The sequence below is a fragment of the Desmodus rotundus genome, chromosome 2, assembly GCF_022682495.2.
Source record: "Desmodus rotundus isolate HL8 chromosome 2, HLdesRot8A.1, whole genome shotgun sequence".
Classification (NCBI taxonomy): domain Eukaryota; kingdom Metazoa; phylum Chordata; class Mammalia; order Chiroptera; family Phyllostomidae; genus Desmodus; species Desmodus rotundus.
The window spans coordinates 22,357,374-22,378,351 of NC_071388.1; the positions used below are offsets into that span (position 1 = coordinate 22,357,374).

At 42.0% G+C, this 20,978-nt stretch overlaps 1 protein-coding gene across 5 annotated transcripts in view; it reads left to right on the plus strand.

Annotated features, from left to right (window-relative positions):
• KCNAB1 (potassium voltage-gated channel subfamily A regulatory beta subunit 1) overlaps window positions 1-20,978 on the plus strand; it is a 364,487-nt gene that overhangs the window by 247,349 nt on the left and 96,160 nt on the right. For all 5 annotated transcript variants that reach the window (XM_071220559.1, XM_071220560.1, XM_071220561.1 and 2 more), the window contains one exon: window positions 15,342-15,385. In XM_071220559.1, the coding sequence (XP_071076660.1) occupies window positions 15,342-15,385 (44 nt within the window). The remainder of the gene's footprint in view (window positions 1-15,341; window positions 15,386-20,978) is intronic.

A 20,978-nucleotide genomic window follows, 5' to 3' on the forward strand; every position in this document is an offset into this window, starting at 1 on the left:
ACAAATGAACAAACAAACTCAGACACGGACAACAGAAGGGGGGTTACCAGAGAGGAAAGGGATTAGGGGAGGGATGAGAGGGTGAAGGAAGTCTATGGTGATGGAAGGAGACTTGACTTTGGGTGGTGAATCGTGCATTTGAAACTTACATAATATTACTAACCATTGTGACCCCAATATACTTACTGAGTAAAAAACGTTTTGTTTGTTTTTTTTTTTTAAAAGGAGGATAGTCAAACTGAGCTAAATTGTTATGATGTCAAAGGCTAGGGGCAACGAGCTTATAGACTAGTAATGAGAAGGTTAAACAATACGATGAACCCAGATGGTTCTGGTGAAAACATCTGGCCGGTAGACCTTGTTTGAGGTGACTTCGAAAGGCTGAAGAACATTCCCCACTTGATCAGGGCCTGTTGTGTCTTTCTCTGAAGAGAGATCTAATCGTTCTCCTGCATTTGCTGACCCTGTATAGTTTTTTGTTGTTTTTTACAGGTCGTTGCCTCTGTTGTAACCTCCCTGACCCTGTACAGGTTTCCATGCGTAGCTGCCGCTGATCTGGTTGGGGGCAGGCCAGCGGACCTAACTCAGACGGACCTGTTTTGACAAGTAGATTATGCAAATTCTAAAAAGAAGTTGGAAACTTTATTTTGCTTTAAAACCACAACACTGTAAAATTAAAATTCAAAATATAAATATTGAACAAGGCAGCCACTTTCATTCTCTGATACTTAAAATTCATCTTTTCCACCAGAGCGGAGCAAACATTTCTCACCAAGATTTGCTTACATGGGCCTCATTTACCAACGAGCTCCGTCACAACACCCCATAATCAATCAACCAGATATAATATTCAATATTTCTATTTGTTCCTCTCTGCTGCCCTGACTCCAAGCCCTCCCATCAATTACAGGACCAAAAGAACATGGTAGAGCGGTCTCAAGGTTTCTGGAACATACACCATTTAATAAACCACATGGCTTCTGCTTCCCCAAGTTTTCTGAGTAGGCCATATCTGCCTGGGTATATGTTTCACAGCACTATTCATTTCCCAACATTTTCAATGACAATTAATCATTCTAAAAGTGGGGGTGGACGGCAGACATGCAGTCACTCAGGAAGTTTGTGTGAGCAGCACCGGGGCTGGGAACACTGAGGTCCACGGGGATTCTATTCTGGTGGCTCTGGCATTCACATAACCAGTTATTTCCATTCAGATTCCTTTCATCTTAATTAGGAGAGGCGACGTAATGACACAATCAAACACATATGGCAGAATTACAAAACATTTGTGATGACTGCTGGCTGCTGCTCTGGTGGTATTTACCAGAATACATTGATTTGCACATGTAAAAATATTGGGCCGAGGAGTAGGAATTGCCACTGTGCCTGAGGCAAGAGAATTGATATCCTTTGGCTACCAGGAACCCACCAGATAACCAGAAGTTAGGCATTGTTTTACAGGGCATTTGAAAGCTGCGAGGCATGGCAGAGGCCAGCAGGGTTAGCTGGAATTCTTGCCTTAACACTGCGAGCTGAGAGACTTTGCATTAGCCCCTGAGCCTCTCTGTGACTCAGTATTCCCCTCTAAAAATAGGGGAGAGATACCAACTCACAGCTGTTATTTTTGAGAAGTAAATGAAGCAACGTATATAAAGAGATGGGCACAAGTTCTCAGGAAAGAGAATTATGGGTATCTGGGTGCCTCATTCGAATTTCTTTACTCAGCCAACTTCTGAACTATGTGTTCAGTTTACACTAACTTGAAGAAAGATCTTGGAACAGTCCACACGGTTGACCAAACTGCCTTTGTGAAAAAATGGAATTACCAACGTTTTCCATGCCTTTCCCTTCTGCTTTATAGTGATGCTCCTGGCCTCCAAGGGAGCTGTAATGGCTTGGCTCCTGACAGCCTGTGTGAGATGTCTGTGTTTCCTTCCCATTTCCTTCCACAGGGACATTAAAAACTCCCTCCCCCAGTGTATGGAGAATCCCATACTTATAAGAATAACAGCCTCCAAACCCAGAGACCCATCCTGTTACTGGAGAGGGGGATGCTCCTTGCTCTTCACCTCCATTCCACTCACTCTTTTTCCTACACCTGTCCTGGTCTTTGAGAATGATTACCGTGTGTGTGTACCTGGGGGAAACAGCTACTGAGTGTATGTTTATGTATATATGGATTGTCAGCTCCCTAACTAGCATGCAAGCCTTCAAAGACAAGACCTTTAATGTAAGGCTGGGTTTTTTCCTTAGCAGATACCCTCTAACCACTTTCATTGTGTGCCTGAGAAAACCAGCCTTTTCCAATAAACAAGTACTTATTTTTAAAGTATGTACTACTGTGCTAATGTTATAGTAATCATAAAATAGACAAAAAAGTAGGCATCTTCACAAGAAGGGATTACAAATGCAAATATGAATACTTCTATTATAATTTTTCTTCCCACACAGCAGTGGGCTGTCTTGTAGGCACGAACATGCCTGTGGAAACTGCTGCCCCACAGCACTGAGGAATGGCTGACTTAAGACCGAACAGGCGCCCTGGCAACCCAGGCCCCAGACACATGTTCTGAGTTGCTTATTTTCCCCTTCAGCCTCCTGCGCACCATGCTGTCTCTCTTCAAAGCCTCCCTCCCCCATACACGTTGACTCAGTAGGTATCAAAGAAGATATCTGGGAAGCGAATTTCTTACTTAACTTCCACTCATACTTTCCACGATTATTTTTTTAGATGTAAAAGGTGTCCCAGCAGCCTGCATTTTCCCATCTTGCCAGTATATACAAGAAGTCCCCGAGGCTGCTGGTCTGCACGGATCTCACAGTCTGCCTGGGTTTTCAGCCGTCTTAGGAGGGCTGTAGGAAATGGCCGCCCCTGAAAGTCGTGGGGAAAGTTCTTTGCAGAAGCCATCCAGTGTTGCATTCCAGGGTGCAGATGCAGATATGGTGAAGAGGTGGTGTGGACAGGCTGGGCCATTTTGTGGATTCTCAGGGAGCCCACACAACAGCTCTCTCACCAAGCTGGTGCTGAGGCCCTGTTATAGTCTGCGAACTCTCAGGTAGGGTTGGCCTTTTCAGGGAGTTTTCAGTCTTCCTGTGAAGACAAGCGTATGGAGTGGAGACACTGTATTATACCGCCAGCAGCGTGGAATAGGACGTGGCATAGTCATGCAGAGAATATCTGCGTGTACTATCCCAGTGCTGCCACACGCCTAGGAGAGCAGAGTAGCCCAGAAGAGATGCCGGGTTGACTAGCGATGGACACGCACACTGAGCAGGGTACTGGACACAACCCTCACTGTGGGGCCAGAGCCATTCTTGGTGAACAGGATCTGCCTTGAAGGGGCAGACCGCAGAGCAAAATGTAACAGGTGGATGGGTCTTCTCGTGGGGAGAAATTTTCATCACTAAAACCAGAAAAATAAAACAACTTCCATTGTAAAACAGTCTGCAGTCATCCACGTCAGAAACCATATCCTATTGCTGCACCACTTTCTCAACCGTAACTCTCCCTCTGGACTGCTGGCCTCCTCATCCAGCTCCGTTACCGGCACAGTCTGTTATTCTCCAGCCCTCACAGAGGCCTCGCCATGCTCCTCGTGAGCCTGTGTCATTGGGGGAGCCTCTCCGTGCTGGCCACAGATGCAGACACCTGAGAGTCAAGGAGAATCCATGGGTAATTCTTCACAAGATACCCCAATGTGATCTTTTCATTTGCTTTCAGTGCCCACTAGGGAGGAAACGTGTTATCTGTCAGTGACATAAAAAGGAGGAGAAAAGATTTATAAGGGTTTGACGTAAATGCTAAAAAATGTTAATATTTCCTGGGGTTGTTTCCTGGGTTGGTTTCCCTTCAGTCACCAGGCACGGCAGCAGGATTTTAGAGTCTATAAAACTCTGCAGTCTGCAAAGACAACAGCTGTTGTCCCCCCAGGCCCCTTCTAGACTTCTTGTCAACTGAAGACAGCTGCTCTAATTCAGACCGATACTTGCTTCTTTGGACTACTGAAATCGCCTCCTCGTTGATCTCTCCCCCTCCAGTCACTGCCTCCGCCAATCCATCCTCCACACTGCTGTCAGTATCTTTCTGCAATGCAAATGGGATATTTTATCTTTGCTTAAATACTGATAGTTTTACATCACCCACAGGTTACATTACTCATCAAACGGGGCCTTCAAGCCTTTCTCACTCTATTCCCATCAATCTATCTAGCCATCTCAAGATCCCCAGCTGCACTTTGACCCACGGTCCATCTGGTAACCTCCTTGGTAAGGCGTGCTCTCTATTCAAACTGGTTTCTCTCTGGGGAACACTTTCCCCCATTTTTTTTTAAACTAGTGAATACCTCCTCTCCCCTCAAGTCTCAGCTCAGCTTCTTTCCAGGGAAGCCTCTTTCAAACACCAGCAAGCAAAGATCCCCACTCACCTCTCTGCTCCCTCCCACCTCCTACTTAGCTTTCTTGTGTACTCACCGTTGTCTTAGACTGATTCTTGTCTACTCATTGTCCTTCTTGCCCCCAGAACTGATACAGATACCCCAGGGCTACTCAATAGACCCTCCATGAATCACTGAATAGAAGGAAATCATTGATCTTTAAGGTTTCCTAATAAAGAAATCTCCTCTCTGGGGTGTTTATAGAATTCTTCTTTGTAGGTGGCCCAATCCCCAGGTCTGAATAGAGATTGGAGGACCTCAGATTCATTCACCAGTTCTCTATAAATATCTTGAATCAAATTATAGAACATCTGTACATAAGTAGAAAACCTCAAGCCGAAATAGAATATAAAACAGAACATCATTCAGAAAGTGTCCGTCATTGCTAAGTCTTCTTCCCTCCCACATATACTGGCTACTTTTTAGACATTAGTTCTGTTTTATGCGTATATGTATGTGCAAACCAGATAAATCCTGGGTGAACTAGCTGTAAATTGGATTTTACCAGCAGCCCCATGTCTGATGTTCTATTACTGAACCAGTCCTGGACATTGAAAATGTACTTAATGAGTCACTGAATTGGGTCTTGATTGCCTTTTTCCCCCAATTTTTATAGGGAGGCAGTGAAATCCAAGTTAAGGGTGCTTCAGATAATGGATGCATCTTGGCATTGAAATGAGGCCACGTTAACCCGTCCATGTCCAAGTTCATTCATTTAATCCACAGAAAAGCCACCAGGAAGGTCTAAGTCCAGATTTCCAATCTCTTTGTCTAACAATTAGAATCCACCTTCCCTTCAGCTAACGATTCACAATCCCGGGGCTGCAGCCACCTAATGGAATCTGCCTCTTCTGCAGAGCAGCAACAAGGCGCACAGCCAGTTTTTCGAAATACTCTCTCCAAAATGAGCTAAATTAAATTTAAAGCTCATTCCAAAACATGTTCCTTTCTACATTTATAAAAGAATGACTACTTGGCAAGGCACTATTAAGAGAAAAGGGCAGTCTCCTCAAAGATTTTCAACTTTATTTTTTACACTAGTTAGAAAAGTGTTCGGAAAAGCAAACTGCAGTTTGACTTTTTTTTTAAGTGTTGTGGTTGGAACATTTGAGAAAATGTAATAATCATAGTGTCTCATTATCCCTTGAGGCCAATGTTAAGTACTACCAGAATCTAATATCTCTAAAAATAGAAAAAATGTACTTACAAGTTAATATAAGATATATGTTTATCTGTTCACTTAGAGGAAAAAATACTTCACACAAGCTCTCTCTATAAACATATACTTTTGGCCTACTAGTATTTTGCATTGAAAATATTTATTTTAGGGAACTTTTATGTAATTACCAAACCACCCAGAGTTAAGTAAAGAGAGTCTCAATAATTGAATCCACATTTCTTCAACACCTGCTATTTTAATGATAAATCTAGAGAATATTTTCTCTCCCTTTGCAGACAGAAGAGGGAATGATACATAATTATTCAAATTGTGTTTTGTTCAACTGGTAAAGCTTTGGACACTGGGGTTTCCTTAAGTGAGTTAGATCAATAGAGGCTACAATCTGGTAGCTTGCTTCTGGCAATAGCCTATGTCAGGTGCCACAGAGGAGGCTAAATCCTGGTAGTATTAGAGACTGGCTTGTAATATGATACCAGGAGGAGGCATACCACTGTCTAAGGCACAGTAGTTGACAAAGTTTGGATTCTAACCTGTATCTGTCTGATAACAGCTTGTACTTACAGAGTATTAATCGTGTGCCAAGTACTATCTTAAATGCATTCATCCGCACAATCCCCCCATGAGGTAGTTCCTATCATCACCAGTCAGAGACGGGGCACAGAGAGGTTCGGTAACTTTCCCAAGGTTTCACTGAGAGTGAGGGGTCGAGGCACTTTTGCACTATTTGTACTTCAGCACTGCACTGTGCTGGCCAGTGATTTCCTGCAAACCACAGAGCTGCTCAAGCCAACAAGAGGGGACAAGGGAGGGACAACATAGTCTTTATCCACAGCAAAGCAATAGCATTAGAGCACCCACTGTGAGCATCACTGAACACCCACTATGCACCTAGCATAGTAGGTGCATAAGTGTTGGGAATAAGCAGATGCATTAGACCCAGTCCCTGCCCTCACAGATCTCAGTGTGAAAGGAGAAACAACCTCATACATGATGTGTATAACGTGCACTGTGATATGCGGCACTCCGATGGCAGATCTAAAGGCTATGGACACGCAGAGAAAACAGGCATTCATTTTCTGCTCTTCTGTCAAGGACAGTGGAAGGCAAACTAATGCACTACGACTGAAAGCATTTGCTTTTGATAAAGTAGATATATAAATATCAAGCTGCCCGTCCCTCAGGCTCATGCCTCGGTCTGCATTGCCCTGCTGACTTTGCTTTCTAAAGAGGAAGCAAGAAACTCCCCCACAGTAAATGGAATTGAAAAGATATGAAGCACAGAACTCCTACCTCAGATGCTTTTTTGTTTCATTTGCCTTTGAAAACTGCACAGCTCATTACAGTGGAACTAATCATAGCTCTCATTACAATGTGGATGCCGGGAAAGACTTGATCTTTGCTTCAGCAAGTCCATATATAATATTTACGTAGGAAAATAACCATGCTCTTGTGAGGAGACATGTGACCCTGGACAAAATCTGGAAGAGGGCAAAGTGTATTGTTCCCTTTGGGGGATCGCTAGTCAGCACTGTCTCTGTCCTCCCAGGACTTGATCTCTTTGCCCTATGAGACCATCTCTACCTCGGCTTCTGTACTGACACTTTCCTGGTGTCCTTCTACATCTCTGCCACTCCTTCCTTCTCAACTTCCTCTCCTCCACCTGTCACGTTGGAATTCCTCAAGGCCAGGTCCTTGGCCCTCTCCTCCAACTGAGCACCAACTCCTTTGGCAGTTGACCCCAGCCTATGGCACCTGTTGCCCTAGATACCCAGAAAATGCCTCTCCCCGCTCTGAGCTCTAGGCAACTAGCTAGGATATCTCATACATGTTTGCACACATGCTCAAAGGTGAGTCAAAACCTTCTGTTTCTCAATGAACCCTACTCTAGTGAGATGTACCCCTCTTCACCCAGCGGCCCAAGTTAGAGATCTGAGAATGACCCATTACCCCTCTTAATCTTTCACTCTCATATTCAACCAAACATGAAGTCTTACAGATTTTACCTGGTAAGAACATCTGGAATCTTCCCCATTCTCCTACCTCCACTAAGTCCAATTTCAAGGTACCATTATTTCTCGTTGGAACTCCCAAAGTAAACTACTAGCTCTTCTTCTCGCCTCCCTTTAACCCATTACTGCTGCTTATTTTTTTCAGTATTTTTCCATTAGTCCTTTATATTGGTTTGTTAGTTTATACCAATTTTGGTCTTAACATGAAGGAGTAATGGAAAACTACTGAAAAAAAAGACAGCACAGAGTGAAGGGGTTAAGCAAAGAAAAAAAAGAAGGAAAGACTCATGGACACAGACAAGAGTGTGGTGATTGCCAGAGGGAGGGGCTGGGGGAAGGTAGAGGAGGGTATAAGGGGGATAAATGGTGATGGAAGGAGACTTGACTTAGGGTAAGAAATACACAGTACAATATACAGACAAAGTTTGGTAGAATTGTATACTTGAAACCTGTATAATTTTATTAACCAAATGTCACCCCAATTAATTCAATTTTTAAGAAAAGATCAAAGTTGGTAATATAAACTAATCAAGTAAGGCCCTGTTTGATGGGCCTCCTTCCTCTCCCCCAGACTCACCTGGAGTCACTCTGCACTCTACTCTTCCACTTCCTCAAGTACCCATGCTTCTCTCGCCTCTGAGCCTTTGCACATGCTCTTCACTCTTCTCAGCATGCTAATCCCTACTCTTTTCACTAATTAACTTCCTACTCTTCCTTCGGTTCGCAGATTCAATGCTGCCGAAGAAGCTTTTTCTAACCATCCAGATGTCAGCTTCCCCAATGTCCCAATTTTACACTTAGGGTGCACTCTTGGGATTATAATCAAACACTGGATTCACTATTTAATGTCTATTTCCCTTTCTTTGATGTAAGCTCCACTATAGCAGCAACTGTCTGCTACTTAGCCCACTCCAACACTGGAATACAAGGCTTGTTATGTAGTTGAAACTCAGTACATCTTTATCAAACTAATTACAGAAACTCTCTTTTGCCATACTTCTCTAGAATTTTCTAGAATGATAAAGATCAGTAGATGATTTTTATATGTTCAAAGAAAATAAATAAGAACTTACATTGCCTGTTGGAATTTACAACTGACAAATGACTTAAACCTATAACTCAATGAATCTAGAAGAATCCCATTCTACTTTGTTGCTACTTCCATAAAAGTTAAGAATAAAATAGAGCTTCATTGTGCTACTTGTCAATGCCTGTCATCAAAATGCATGGCTTTTTGGTTTCCAAACAAGTCATTATTCACTTTTCAACAGTGATGCATGGTGCCTTCGCCAGAAAGCATTATTACCGTTTGTAGTCACCTGAATGGCAGTCAAAATGTATGCTCCCGTGTGATCAGCAAAAGTAGCTGACTGACAAATGAACCTGCCTTACACGCTAGATGTTTAGAAAAAGGTTAAATGTACATTTCTTGTTGTTTAAAAAATTCCATGCCCCAGATTTCACTAGTAACTTCCAGGTAAGGCACCCCACAACAGCGGAGTGTGAGTTAGAGGGATCAGAAAGATGTTCAAACAGAGTGAGACAGCAGATGGTGTAATGGTCTGAGCACATGAAAACAGGGCAAACTGAAGCTCGTTTCTGTGAGCCTGACATGGCCACCTGACCCCTTTTAGTTGTTCTTGCTGTGTCAATCTTTAAATACCAGGTTTTTGTCCCATGCAATACGCATCTTGCTTAGTCAAATGCAAGGTACATATTTTAGCTAGCTACTCCTCTTCCCTGAGCCATTCACAACTGTGAATAATGTCTAAAATACATGTATTCAGAAACAATTTAAAATGACACACTGGAGCTACTAATTTGCTTTTAGCACCTTGGATTTGTAAAGGCACGGCAAGCATCAGAGTGGCTTGCGAAGCTGTGCCTAAGTGGTGATAGATTTCACTTCTCAAAACTCCATTACTGCCTTAAAACCAAAGACAGCCTGGTGAATGCTCCAGAAAACAACTCTAGGAATTATATTTAATATCTCTGCTACAGAACTAACATTGTTCTAAAATAAGTTCAGCCAAGTATTCAATCCAAGTAAGTGATTGTCCTGCCTTCAGAAAGAAATACCATTGTTGAGTTCTCAGAAGCTCTATTTCTTCTCTTTACTGAAATTTTGATTTAATATTTAGGATTTCCAAAATTTGACTGGCAAAGCTCAAGGTCCCATGCCCTTGTGCTGATGTCATTCGCTTCTAATATTAGCAGCAGAGCAGCTCAGATTCACCTGGGGAAGAGGAGCTTTTATTTTGAGTCAAACAGGAGCAGATACTAAAAATGAACACACTGAGACTTCTTTCTTGTATACCTGGCACAGATAAAATAGTTAAACCCATACAATGAAACTGGTGTTTTGAATCAAATGGGAAAGAAATTCAATCTAATTGGAAGTGTGACATGCATACAAAATTTTTATGTAGCCTCCTCAATTGTTCAAGCGCTAAGGAATTAAGAAATAAAATAGAAATCTATAAAGCTGTTTTGTTGCATAATGTCACACAAGATGATAAAGTGTTTATGAAAATTCCATTTGATGAGATAAAGAAGGTTCCAAGGCATCTGTTATAGCCCAGCATGATGTGTAAACTTGGCCATTATTTGGTGGTATAGCCACACAAACAAGCTTTTTATATGGGTGATACATGTTGTACTCAGATCAAATACATCCAGTATTTGAGATCCTATTATCCAGCACAGCTTAAATAGATCAGCAGAGCTGGACAATTGCCACATCTCCAGTTAATATTGTGCAGACATAAGCATAGGCAGGAGGATGCAGATGTGCCATTTGGAATCACGGAAATTGTGTTGGAATTCCGTGCCCGGAATTGGAGGGAGCTAATTCCTCCTACCTTTTCCCTCTGCAGAGTGAGAGGCATCATTATATGCTGAAAGAGCTTTATGAGGTAGGAGTCTCACAAAGATACACAGCCCTGGACAAAGTCAGGGTGATGGACTTAGAGATTAGATATGGCTCATGCACAGAAAATGCCTCTCACTTTAAAAACAACCACCTGAATATGGGAACCATTCCCTGTAGAGGTTGAAGATATTTTTTAAAAGATTTAAAGGAAATAAAACCATCAAGGCTCAATGTGGGACCTATCACCACTACATCAATATTTGTCTGCGACTGAACTTTTCTTACAGTGCAAAATCTGCTAAGGCTTTCATTCCAGAAAGGCTGGCTGGGTGTTTAAACAGCAGTGGCCAAAAAAAAAAAAAAAAGAGCAAGCCACGTTTAGTGCTTGCTACTTTGCAGTTTGATTTTGCTGACGATTCTCAAGTTGTTTCTCCATTTGGTCTTCCAAACCCATACATAGCAGAGTAACCATTATCTTCCTAAGTCATTGTCATAGGAAAATAGGGCAGGCCTCTCCACCTCGGATGCAGAGATGTCGCTCAATAAGTGCCCAGTTATGGGACTTGCCTTATTTGTGCTTATGGTAAAGATGTCTTGCTCTGCATAGTTTTCTATACCACATCCCTCCTCCCCATGGTTCTCAAAATCACTGAAAGATATTAAAATGACAGGAAATTTTCATCATTAAGATGACAAAAAATTTTATTTTTTTCTCCTTTGTATAATTTTTTTTATTGTTTAATTATAGCTGTCCCTATTCCCTCCCCCCATTACTCTCCCCTGCCCTTCCCACCCCCACCTCCAACATTCAGTCTTCCCCCCACCTTGTTGTCTTTGGCCACAGGTCCTTTATACATGTTCCTTGACTTGCCCCTTCTTCTTCTTTTCCCCGTTATCCTCCTCCCCCCTCCCCTCTGGTCACTGTCAGTTTGTTCCTTACTTCCATGTCTCTGGTTCTGTTTTGCTCACTTGTTTGTTCTGTTGATTGGGTTCTACTTATAGGTGAGGTCATATGGTTTATTTGTCTTTCACCACCTGGCTTATTTCACTTAGCATAATACTCTCCAGTTCCATCCATGCTGTCATGAAAGATAGGGGTTCCTTCTTTCTGCTGCATAGTATTCCATTGTATAAATGTACCACAGTTCTTTGATTCACTCATTTACTGATTGGTGCTTAGGCTGTTTCCAGTACTTGGCTATTGTAAATAACGCTACTATGAACATCGGGATGCCTAAGTTCTTTTGAATTGGTGTTTGATGATTCTTAGGGTATAATCCCAGCAGTGGAATTGTTGGGTCAAAGGGCAGTTCCATTTTTAGTTTTCTGAGGAAATTCCATACTGTTTTCCACAGTGGCCTCACCAGTCTGCATTCCCACCAACAGTGCACTGGGGTTCCCTTTTCTCCACAACCTCACCAGCACTTGTTTGTTGACTTGTTTATGATGGTCATTCTGACAGGTGTGAAGTGATGTCTCATTGTGGTTTTAATTTGCACCTCTGATGGCTAGTGATGCTGAGCATCCTTTCATATATTTCTGGGACCTCTGTATGTCCTCCTTGGAGAAGTATCTATTCAGGTCCTTTGCCCATTTTTTAATTGGACTGTTTGTCTTCCAGGTGCGGAGTCATGTGAGTTCTTTATGTATTTTGGAGATCAAACCCTTGTCCTTGGCATCATTGGCAAATATATTTTCCTATATGGTTGGTTCCCTTTCCATTTTGCTGATGTTTTCTTTAGCCATGCAGAAGCTTTTTATTTTGATGAAGTCCATTTGTTTATTCTTTCCTTTATATCCCTTGCTTTAGGGGACATATTGGTGCAAATATCGCTGTGTGGAATATCTGAGATTTTCCTGCCTATGTTCTTGTCTAAGATTTTTATGGTGTCACGATTTATATTTAAGTCTTTTATCCAACTTGAGTTTATTTTTATGTGTGGTGTACGTTGGTGGTTGAGTTTTGGTTTTTTGCATCTAGCTGTCCATATCTCCAACACCATTTGTTGAAGAGGCTATTTTTACTCCATTTTATGCTCCTGCCCCTTTTGTCAAATATTAATTGACCATAGAGACTTGGGTTTATTTCTGGGCTGTCTGTTCTGTTCCATTAATCTATGTGTCTATTCTTATGCCAGTTCCATGCTGTTTTGATTATAGTAGCCTTGTAATATAGTTTGATGTCAGGTATTGTGATCCCTCCTACTTTGTTCTTCTTTCTCCAAATTGCTGAGGCTAGTTGGGGTCATTTATGGTTCCATATAGATTTTTGAAATGTTTATTCTATATCTGTGAAATATGTCATTGGTATTTTAATAGGGATTGCATTGAATCTATAAATTGCTTTGGGTAGTATGGATATTTTGATGTTAATTCTTCTAATCCATGAACATGGTATATGCTTCCATTTATTTGTGTCTTCCTTAATTTATTTCTTCAGTGTTGTGTAGTTCTCTGAGTACAGGTCTTTTACTTCCTTGGTTAGGTTTATTCCTAGGTAGTTTACAAAATTACAGGAAATTTCTTACCTAGATTTCTTCCCCCATGACATACATGTATATAGTTATGCAAATATAAGCCTGATACAGTGGCCCCCTTCCCGTGTACTCCCAAAGACCCTGTGCCTTGTTCCTCTCTGTATCCCCATGACCTGGGCATTGTCTGGAATGTGGTCATCTCTCCATAAATCTTTGCTGACCTCATCAGTGTTGAAGACTCTTCCTGGAAGACTCTGAATCACACACACATACACACATATATATTTTAGTTTGTTTGTTTTGGTGTAGTCTTTTTTTTATTCTCCCCACTATATAGCTTTGCTCTTAATGCCTATTCTTAAAATTGGTAGGCTTTTAGACTAAAAGAAAGACCTTCTGGTTGCACACCCCATAGTTTTGTAAGAAACTACTAAAAGAACAATTTTTTAAAAATCCTCACCTGAGGATATGTTTATTGATTTGAGAGAGAGAGGAAGAAAGAGGGAGAGAGAAAAGAAACATCAGTGTGAGAGAGAAACATTAATGGGCTAGCTCCTCTTGCCCCCTGACCAGGGATTGAACACACAACCCTCTGGTGCATTGGATGATGCTCCAACCAACTGATCCACCCAGCCAGGACTAAAAGAACAATTTTTTTTACATACAATTATAATTTTAAAAATTTAAAAATTAAAATGAATAAATAAACAAACAATTTCTTATCCAAAGTATTTTCATGGGAGAGGTCCAGTTACTTTTCTTTTAGTATAACAGTTCAACATATTTTTTACACCTACCTTTATACAAGAGTTACCTTCCAGGAAGACATACCCAATTTATGTGGGAAAACTTAGCACTACGTCTGTGAGAGGGTGAACAGAGACAGAAATACCAAAAGTATAATGCCTTGCCTCTGTTTACTGTGTAACACTTTAGCATACATTACCACTCCCTACCCCAGATGCTGGATGAGTGGCACAGTCATTAATATCCCATCCTACTAATGAAGAAATTGACCCCCACAGGAAGGAAGTGACTTCTCCAAGGGTACCTGGCTGGTTGTGACAATAGGTTAGAAACCTGGGTTTTTCAGCTCTTTGCAATGTGGTGCACTGTGGATGATGTTATGAAATTAAATGTGTTGCTTGGGTGATTCTATAAACAATAATAATAAGTAACGGGAAGAAATCGATGTAAAAACGAGAACACTAATTACTAACTCCGAAGAAGCTACACTGTGGAAGATCTAGGGAGGACCTGGAGGAGTTGAGCTGTGCTGCAGTGGGAAAAGTGTGTGCTGTTTGGCTTGTGTGGGGGGAGGAAACTTGTGTTCTCCTAAGAGCATCTGATGATAAACTATGGGATGTAAGTACCTGAAATATCAGGGGGATCACTTTGTAAAATATATAATTATCTAAACACTACTCTGTATACCTGAAATGAATACAAATATTGATTGTAAACTGTGATTGGAAAAGGAAATTTAAACAAAAAGAAAAAAGGGATGCAATTTTCTCCTGTGTTTCAATTATTTAAGCTTCACCACCCTACGAAATTCTATGAGGCATCTTCTCTCCAAGAATTCGATTTCTTCTCTGATGGCAGTTAGGCAGATGACAGGAAGATGGATTGGGTTGGGGTTTCCATGGACAGATACCTTATAATGAAGACCAGACTCCCTGCTCTCTCCCTGTGCATTTCCTTTCCCTGATACACTTTCAGGGTTGAAAAGCAAAGGTGCTGATGAGGGAAAAAAGAATCATTTAAAAATGACTATTTGACCTTCTTGTATCAACTTTATGCAACATTTTATTTTTAAAGAAATATAATTTTTAAAGAAATATAATTTCATTTAAATAGCCTAAAGGATTTTGTATTTGTTCTTCTAATAATCTTTACCCATTAGTACTAATACTTGGTTTTAGAAGTCAATTTGTCAGTTACTCAGCTAACAAATATATATTCAGAGTCCACTGTGCATCAGGCTCTGCTGATGAAGAATGAATAAACAATGAATGACTGGTTGATAAATAAGGTATAGATCTTGTCATCAAGGAACCCACATTCTAGAAAGAGAAAGACAATTGGTAAACAAATTAATAAATGCTATCATTTGAGGCTGAAAATCTGTGTTTGGTAGGGACATCTGTTCCTGTGCTGAGCTCGAGCACAGTCTGAGCTCCCTAAGGCGCAAGTGGAGATGAATGAGAACCTCCCCAAGGCCACACAGCCTGTGTCTGGGGCTCGGCCTTCCCCACGACTCCAGTTAGGCACAGTGTCATCAAAGTGAGATTAATATTCATGGTTAAATGTATACAGTATCACCTGAGTTTGAAACAGTGACCACATGTTGCTTTATTTTTATTCCAGGAATCTTGGAAAATCAGGACTCAGAGTTTCTTGCTTGGGTCTTGGTAAGTACTCGGTGTATCATGTAGGGTGGGCCAGGAGGTGGGAGATTGGGGAGCATACCAGAGAGTGACTGGGGTGCGGGTCTAAGGTAAAAAGGACTTCCTGACCAGCATTGCCCATTTCTCCTTCTGATCCTTTCCTGCCCAACACAGCCCTCCCTCTCTCTCTTTCTCTCTGTCTCTGTCTGTCTGTCTCTCTCTCCCAAGGAGCCACTGTATCCATGATGCCTTCAGGGGGCCGTCAGACAGAAAGAAATCAGATATGAAAGCACACTCTAGAGGAAGACTCACGTGTTACTTCCCTTTAGCGAATGTGAGGGACCTCGTGGCCTCCATTTGTGTGCTCAGCTTACTTGCAGCCTCATCTGCACTTTTTCTATCCTTATTTTCTCTTTGCCTAAATTCTTCACTTATTTTTCTATATTGTTTTGTATTTTAGATTTTATATCCTTTTACAATCTACCTTAAATACTTTAGGAACAAGGTGATTATATATATAAAAATAAATAATTTGGAAGGAGTGTTTCTTGACTGCTATTGAATGGAAGTATGGAGACCAGGGAAAGGATGACAATGAATGAAAAAAGACAGTGGCAGCTAATTCCGCCTCCTTTCACTGTGTTTCAAAGATATTAAGGTTGTTGAGGCCTAAGATTTCCTGATTCTTCCTAATGATCTGATTTGGCAGGTAAGGGTGGTCTTTGTTCACCATAAGTCTAAGGGAATTTGACTTTACTTAACTTATAACTCTAATCTTGTTACTGCTCAGTTCTATTTTAAAGGAGATTCACTATCAGGGATAGTCTAACCTTAGTTTTGTAAGAATTAATAATTCTCATAATAATTCTTCAGTATCCATTATTGAAAGAAACTATAAATATAAACTACCTATAAATATAAACTACCTATAAATATAATAATTTAAGAAAATATAAATTAAGAAATATGTTAAAAAAAAAAACCCATTGACCAATTATCTCATATAGTCAGGAGCTACAGCAGAGAATCATTTAGTCAAAGGACATAAAAAATTCTGCCCTGGCTGGTGTGGCTCAGTGGACTGAGTGCCAGCCTGTGAACTGAAAGGTCACTGGTTCGATTCTCCGTCAGGGCACATGCCTGGGTTGTGGGCCACGTCCTCAGCTGGGGTATATGAGAGATAACTGATGAATGTATCTCTCGCACATTGATGTTTCTCTCCCTCTCCTTCTACCTCCTTTCTTCCCTCTCTAAAAATAAATAAATAAAATCTTTTTATTTTTAAGTACATAAAAAGTTCAACCAAAGGCCTTTAAGACTATAAAAAATCTTAGGTGCCTATGACATGCCGCATGTAAATGAGTCTCCAGAAGGCAGACAGCAGTTTCTTAGAAGCCCCATGTGTTTGAGCTGTAGAGGTGAACTTTGGAACAGACGATTCAGGAGCAGAAGTCCTGGTTTGAGCTTCAAGTTTCTCGGAGAGTCTGAACGCTTGTGATAAGACACTGCATGAAAAATAGGAGGAAACAAGGAAGTTTAAGGGTTGACTGGCTTCATTCAAAACAGGTAACAAAGCTTGACAGCTTGAATAAGCATAATTTAAGAATTTTTCCAAGCTACCTCTGTAAGCCAGAGGAGACAAAAAAAATCAGAGAAAGGAATAATGCACCTGCCTTAGATAATTTGTCAGGGTCTGCAGAGCCCATCTGTCAAATCGAGGGGGAGCTGGGTTTACTGCTGTGGGCTTGGGATGTCAGCACACAGCCCGTGTTCGACTGAAGCTTTGGAAGCTAAGTATTAAATGTTCCAAGCAATCCCAGAACTGTAAATGTCCTTTATTTAAATACTTGAAAAGCCATAATTAAAGCAAACAATTCTGACTTTCTCCTCCAGCAGAGGACTGGCTGGGAACTTCTTGCTCTGCCAAGCTTTCTTTTGATGAACTAAGACCATGTGTAATGGAGAGCAAGCAGGTGAAGTAACTTGAGGATGAACTGAAAATACACCTGAAGGAACACAGCTCTGCCAATGAGAGAAACTGGGGGAAAAAATTAAGTGGCCAAACCCACCTGTGGGTTGCTGTGACTGGCCTGGTTTATAAATACAGTGGCAACTGCTATTTAGACTCGAAGTCAAAGAAACTGATGGGAAAAGAGTAAATCCATCAAAGAGTGACTGAAAATCATCTCAGTCTAGTGGGAGGTGAGATCCTCTTCTCGGAGAGGGAGAATCATTCACTCTGAGCAAACATTTAGGAAACCAGGCATTGTGCTGGTTATAGGGGACACCAAGATGAAAGCAGCAAGGACGCTGCTCTCAGAAGGCTCCCAGTGCAGCAGGGGTCAGACATGCAGAAATAGTGTGTTCGACAACGCTGTGATGCAGAGTCCGGGATGAACCAAGCACAAGGAAGGGCCCTTGGGGAATTTGGGACAGCTTCACGGGGAAGGTGCTGCACAGTTGAGACTTGAAGGGAGTCATCAAGTGAAGAAGGAGGTGGAAAAAGGGGGTGAAGAATTCAAGATAGAGCGAGCAATATGAGCAATGGCCTGGAGGAGGTACCTGGGGAAACACTGGTGTGTGTGCAGAATATTGTGAATGCAAGGTGCTTGGGAACCTTAAGAGATGAGCCTGAAAGGAAGGCTAGGCCTGATCGGGAGCCCTCGCTTGCCCCGCTAAGGCAGTCAGCTCTTGTCTTCTACATCTCTGGTGTTCCTCCAAGTCTTGATGTCCCAAGGTCTCAGGGAAAGCTTGGAGGATGAGGGACAGACAGGGCTCCACCTCTCTCCACACTCCTCCTCCCATCAAAGTTGCTCTTTTTCTAAATGTAAATATAAATTTTTAAATGTAATAAGTAAGAAATGACTATTTTTAGAGTGGTTTTCATTTAATAGCAAAACTGTACAAAAAGTACAGAAAGTTCCCCTTCCCCCACATACACACAAGCTTCCCCCACTTTGGACATCACACACCAGAGTTGTACCTGGGTTACAATTTTACATCAACACATTACTATCTCCCAAAGACTATAGTTTACATTGGGTAGATGTATAACTCTTGGTGTTTTACATTCTGTGGGTTTGGATAAATGTACTCAGCATACATCTACCATTATATCATACCAAGTAGTTCCACTGTCCCCAAAATCCTCTGTGTTCTGCCTATTCATCTCTCCCTTCCCTGTAACCCCTGGCAACCATGGATCCTTTTACTCTCTCCATAGTTTTGCATTTTGCAAAATGTCATATAGTTGGAATCATACAATATGTGGCTCTTTCAGGTTGGCTCCTTTCACTTAGTAATATGCAGCTAATTTTCCTCCATATCTTTTCATGGTTTAATAGCTCCTTTTGTTTTAGTTCTTCACATCACATTTTGAAGTGGGGCAAGAGGCGGGGGTGGAATTCTGCCAAACAAAAGTTTAAAACTCTGCTCTAGTGTGTGAAAAAACATTAAAAAACTTGGATCTGGAGTAGGACATGATCAAACGTACTAGAATTGTTTTCTGGCAGTGATACAAAGGCTACATTAGAGGGGGAAAGTGTTGAAACCAGGGATAGGGAGATAAATTAGGGGCCAGATGATGAGGCAGTGCTGTTAAACATGGACCAGAAAGAGATGGTTATTTAGGAGGAAGAATAATCGGGACTTGGTGACCTTGGGTGCAGAATGAAAGGTCTCCCTGAGCAGAGAAGGATGCCTGGGTTCCTGTGCTGGGCATGTGGGTGGATGAGATGAAATCTCAGGAGGAAATGCAGGAGGAAGCAGTCAGAGGAGGGAGGGTTAGGAGAAGTGGGAGCCGTGTTGGGAGGTGGCGATCAGACAGCCTGTGAACTCCTGCTTCAGCTACCCAGAGGGAGCTCGGGGCTGGAAATAAGGACTCAGGAACGTCTAACAGTGGTGGACCCTGGGTTGTCGTTAAGACCACCTGCACAGACAGAGGATTGAGATATTTGCCCAGGTTTTGGCCTTGTGGAGTTTGCCAGACAGTATGTTCCCTGAGAGCAGAGACTGCCTCTTGTTTTTTCTGCACCCTTATTGTGTCTTTAGCAGATCACAATATCTGGCAAGTAGCCGATGCTCAAACATATTTATTGAATGAATATCTGCAGAGATGGGTCAGTTGCTAAGGAATGAAATAAAGCACACTAGGTAAGAGTGAAGGCCTGGCAGAGGGCAGACAACATGAATTGTGGAGGTCCAGCCAACCCAATTCTTTGGTTTTCTTCAGCAGCATTTCGACTCAGAAACAGGGAAGGCCATGTGGAAGGTTGGGGGGGAGGGGAAGAGATAGAGACCAGCCTGATGTGAGGATTGTCCCCAGAGCAGGTCAGAGAGCCCAGGGGTTCTGCCGCACACACCATGCCATGGAGTGCATGGGTGGGCTCAGAGCCTTCTTGGCACGGCCCTCTCTCCTGCTGTTAGCAAGAGGCAACTGCCCATGCTCTGAATGGCTCCACAGAGTCTGACATGAGGAGCAGGAGGCCTGTCTCATTCGTGCCATGGGAGGTGACACAGCACAGTGGGCAGCCACTCCTGCATGTGCTTGAAAGACTTTACCCCACACCATTCACTCTTGATGTGTGTGCTTCCCTCCCAATGAGAGCCTTTGAGAAAAGGAGCATGTGATGATTACTCTGTGGCAATTGGACTGGGCCATGGCTGCGCCTGGAGAGTTGGTCAAACATTATTCTGGGTGTGTCCTGAGGGTGTTTTTGGATGAGGGTGTTCTTGGGGTTGGCCTCGAAGTCCTAGGTAGGTACCTGTGGCAGGCAGACTGTGCTCAATCCCCTTCCATTCAGCACCTGCCACCTAGGCCCGTCTTGCCTTATTTCCTTCCCTACCCAAGGGAATCTTCTAGAGCAAAAGCAGTGAATCATAAGAATAAACTGTGTGACTTCTTTCTAATGTGTTGCATATATGCAGGATGTACTCCTGGCTCATCTTCCTCTGCCTTAGTGATGCTCTCGCTGCACTAAATATTTTGGCACTAGGAGAACGTGACTTTAAGCATTGAACATGGATGTATTATTTTTGTGACACTCTTCGTGACTGTCATTCTTATTACTGAAGCCAATGCAAACTAGCCACCTCCCCTATTATCATAACAACGTAACAACAACAATATTTATAAAGTGCCTCCAAGACTCCTAAGAAACAATTTAATAAGTGCAATTTCTTCCCTCAGAGATTCTACCAATTTTTCTGCATAACACAATCGGAACTATCTTAAGACCAAAACACCCACAGAGTTTAAACGGTGTATGAATATCAAACATATAACAAGAAAATTTTAGGCTTGTTACTTTTCCTTCAAAGTCCACCTTGAGTAAATGCCATGGTGCATACACATTAAAAATGAACAGGCATTTGTATTTTTACAAAATTGTTTTAAAATATTGCTTCTTCACTTTTCATACTTCATGGATAAAATCCTTCTTAAGGACTGCTGAGAACCTGGCTGCCTCTGAATTACCAGTGACTGCTGCCCCGTGCCTTTGCCCTCCCTCGTGGAGTGTGTTAGAAGCAGCGGGGTGAAAGCATGAAGCCTGAGGCTGCATGGTCAGAGCTGGGGCTCAGGGAAGGACTTGAGAAAGCAATTTGTCTACAACACCCT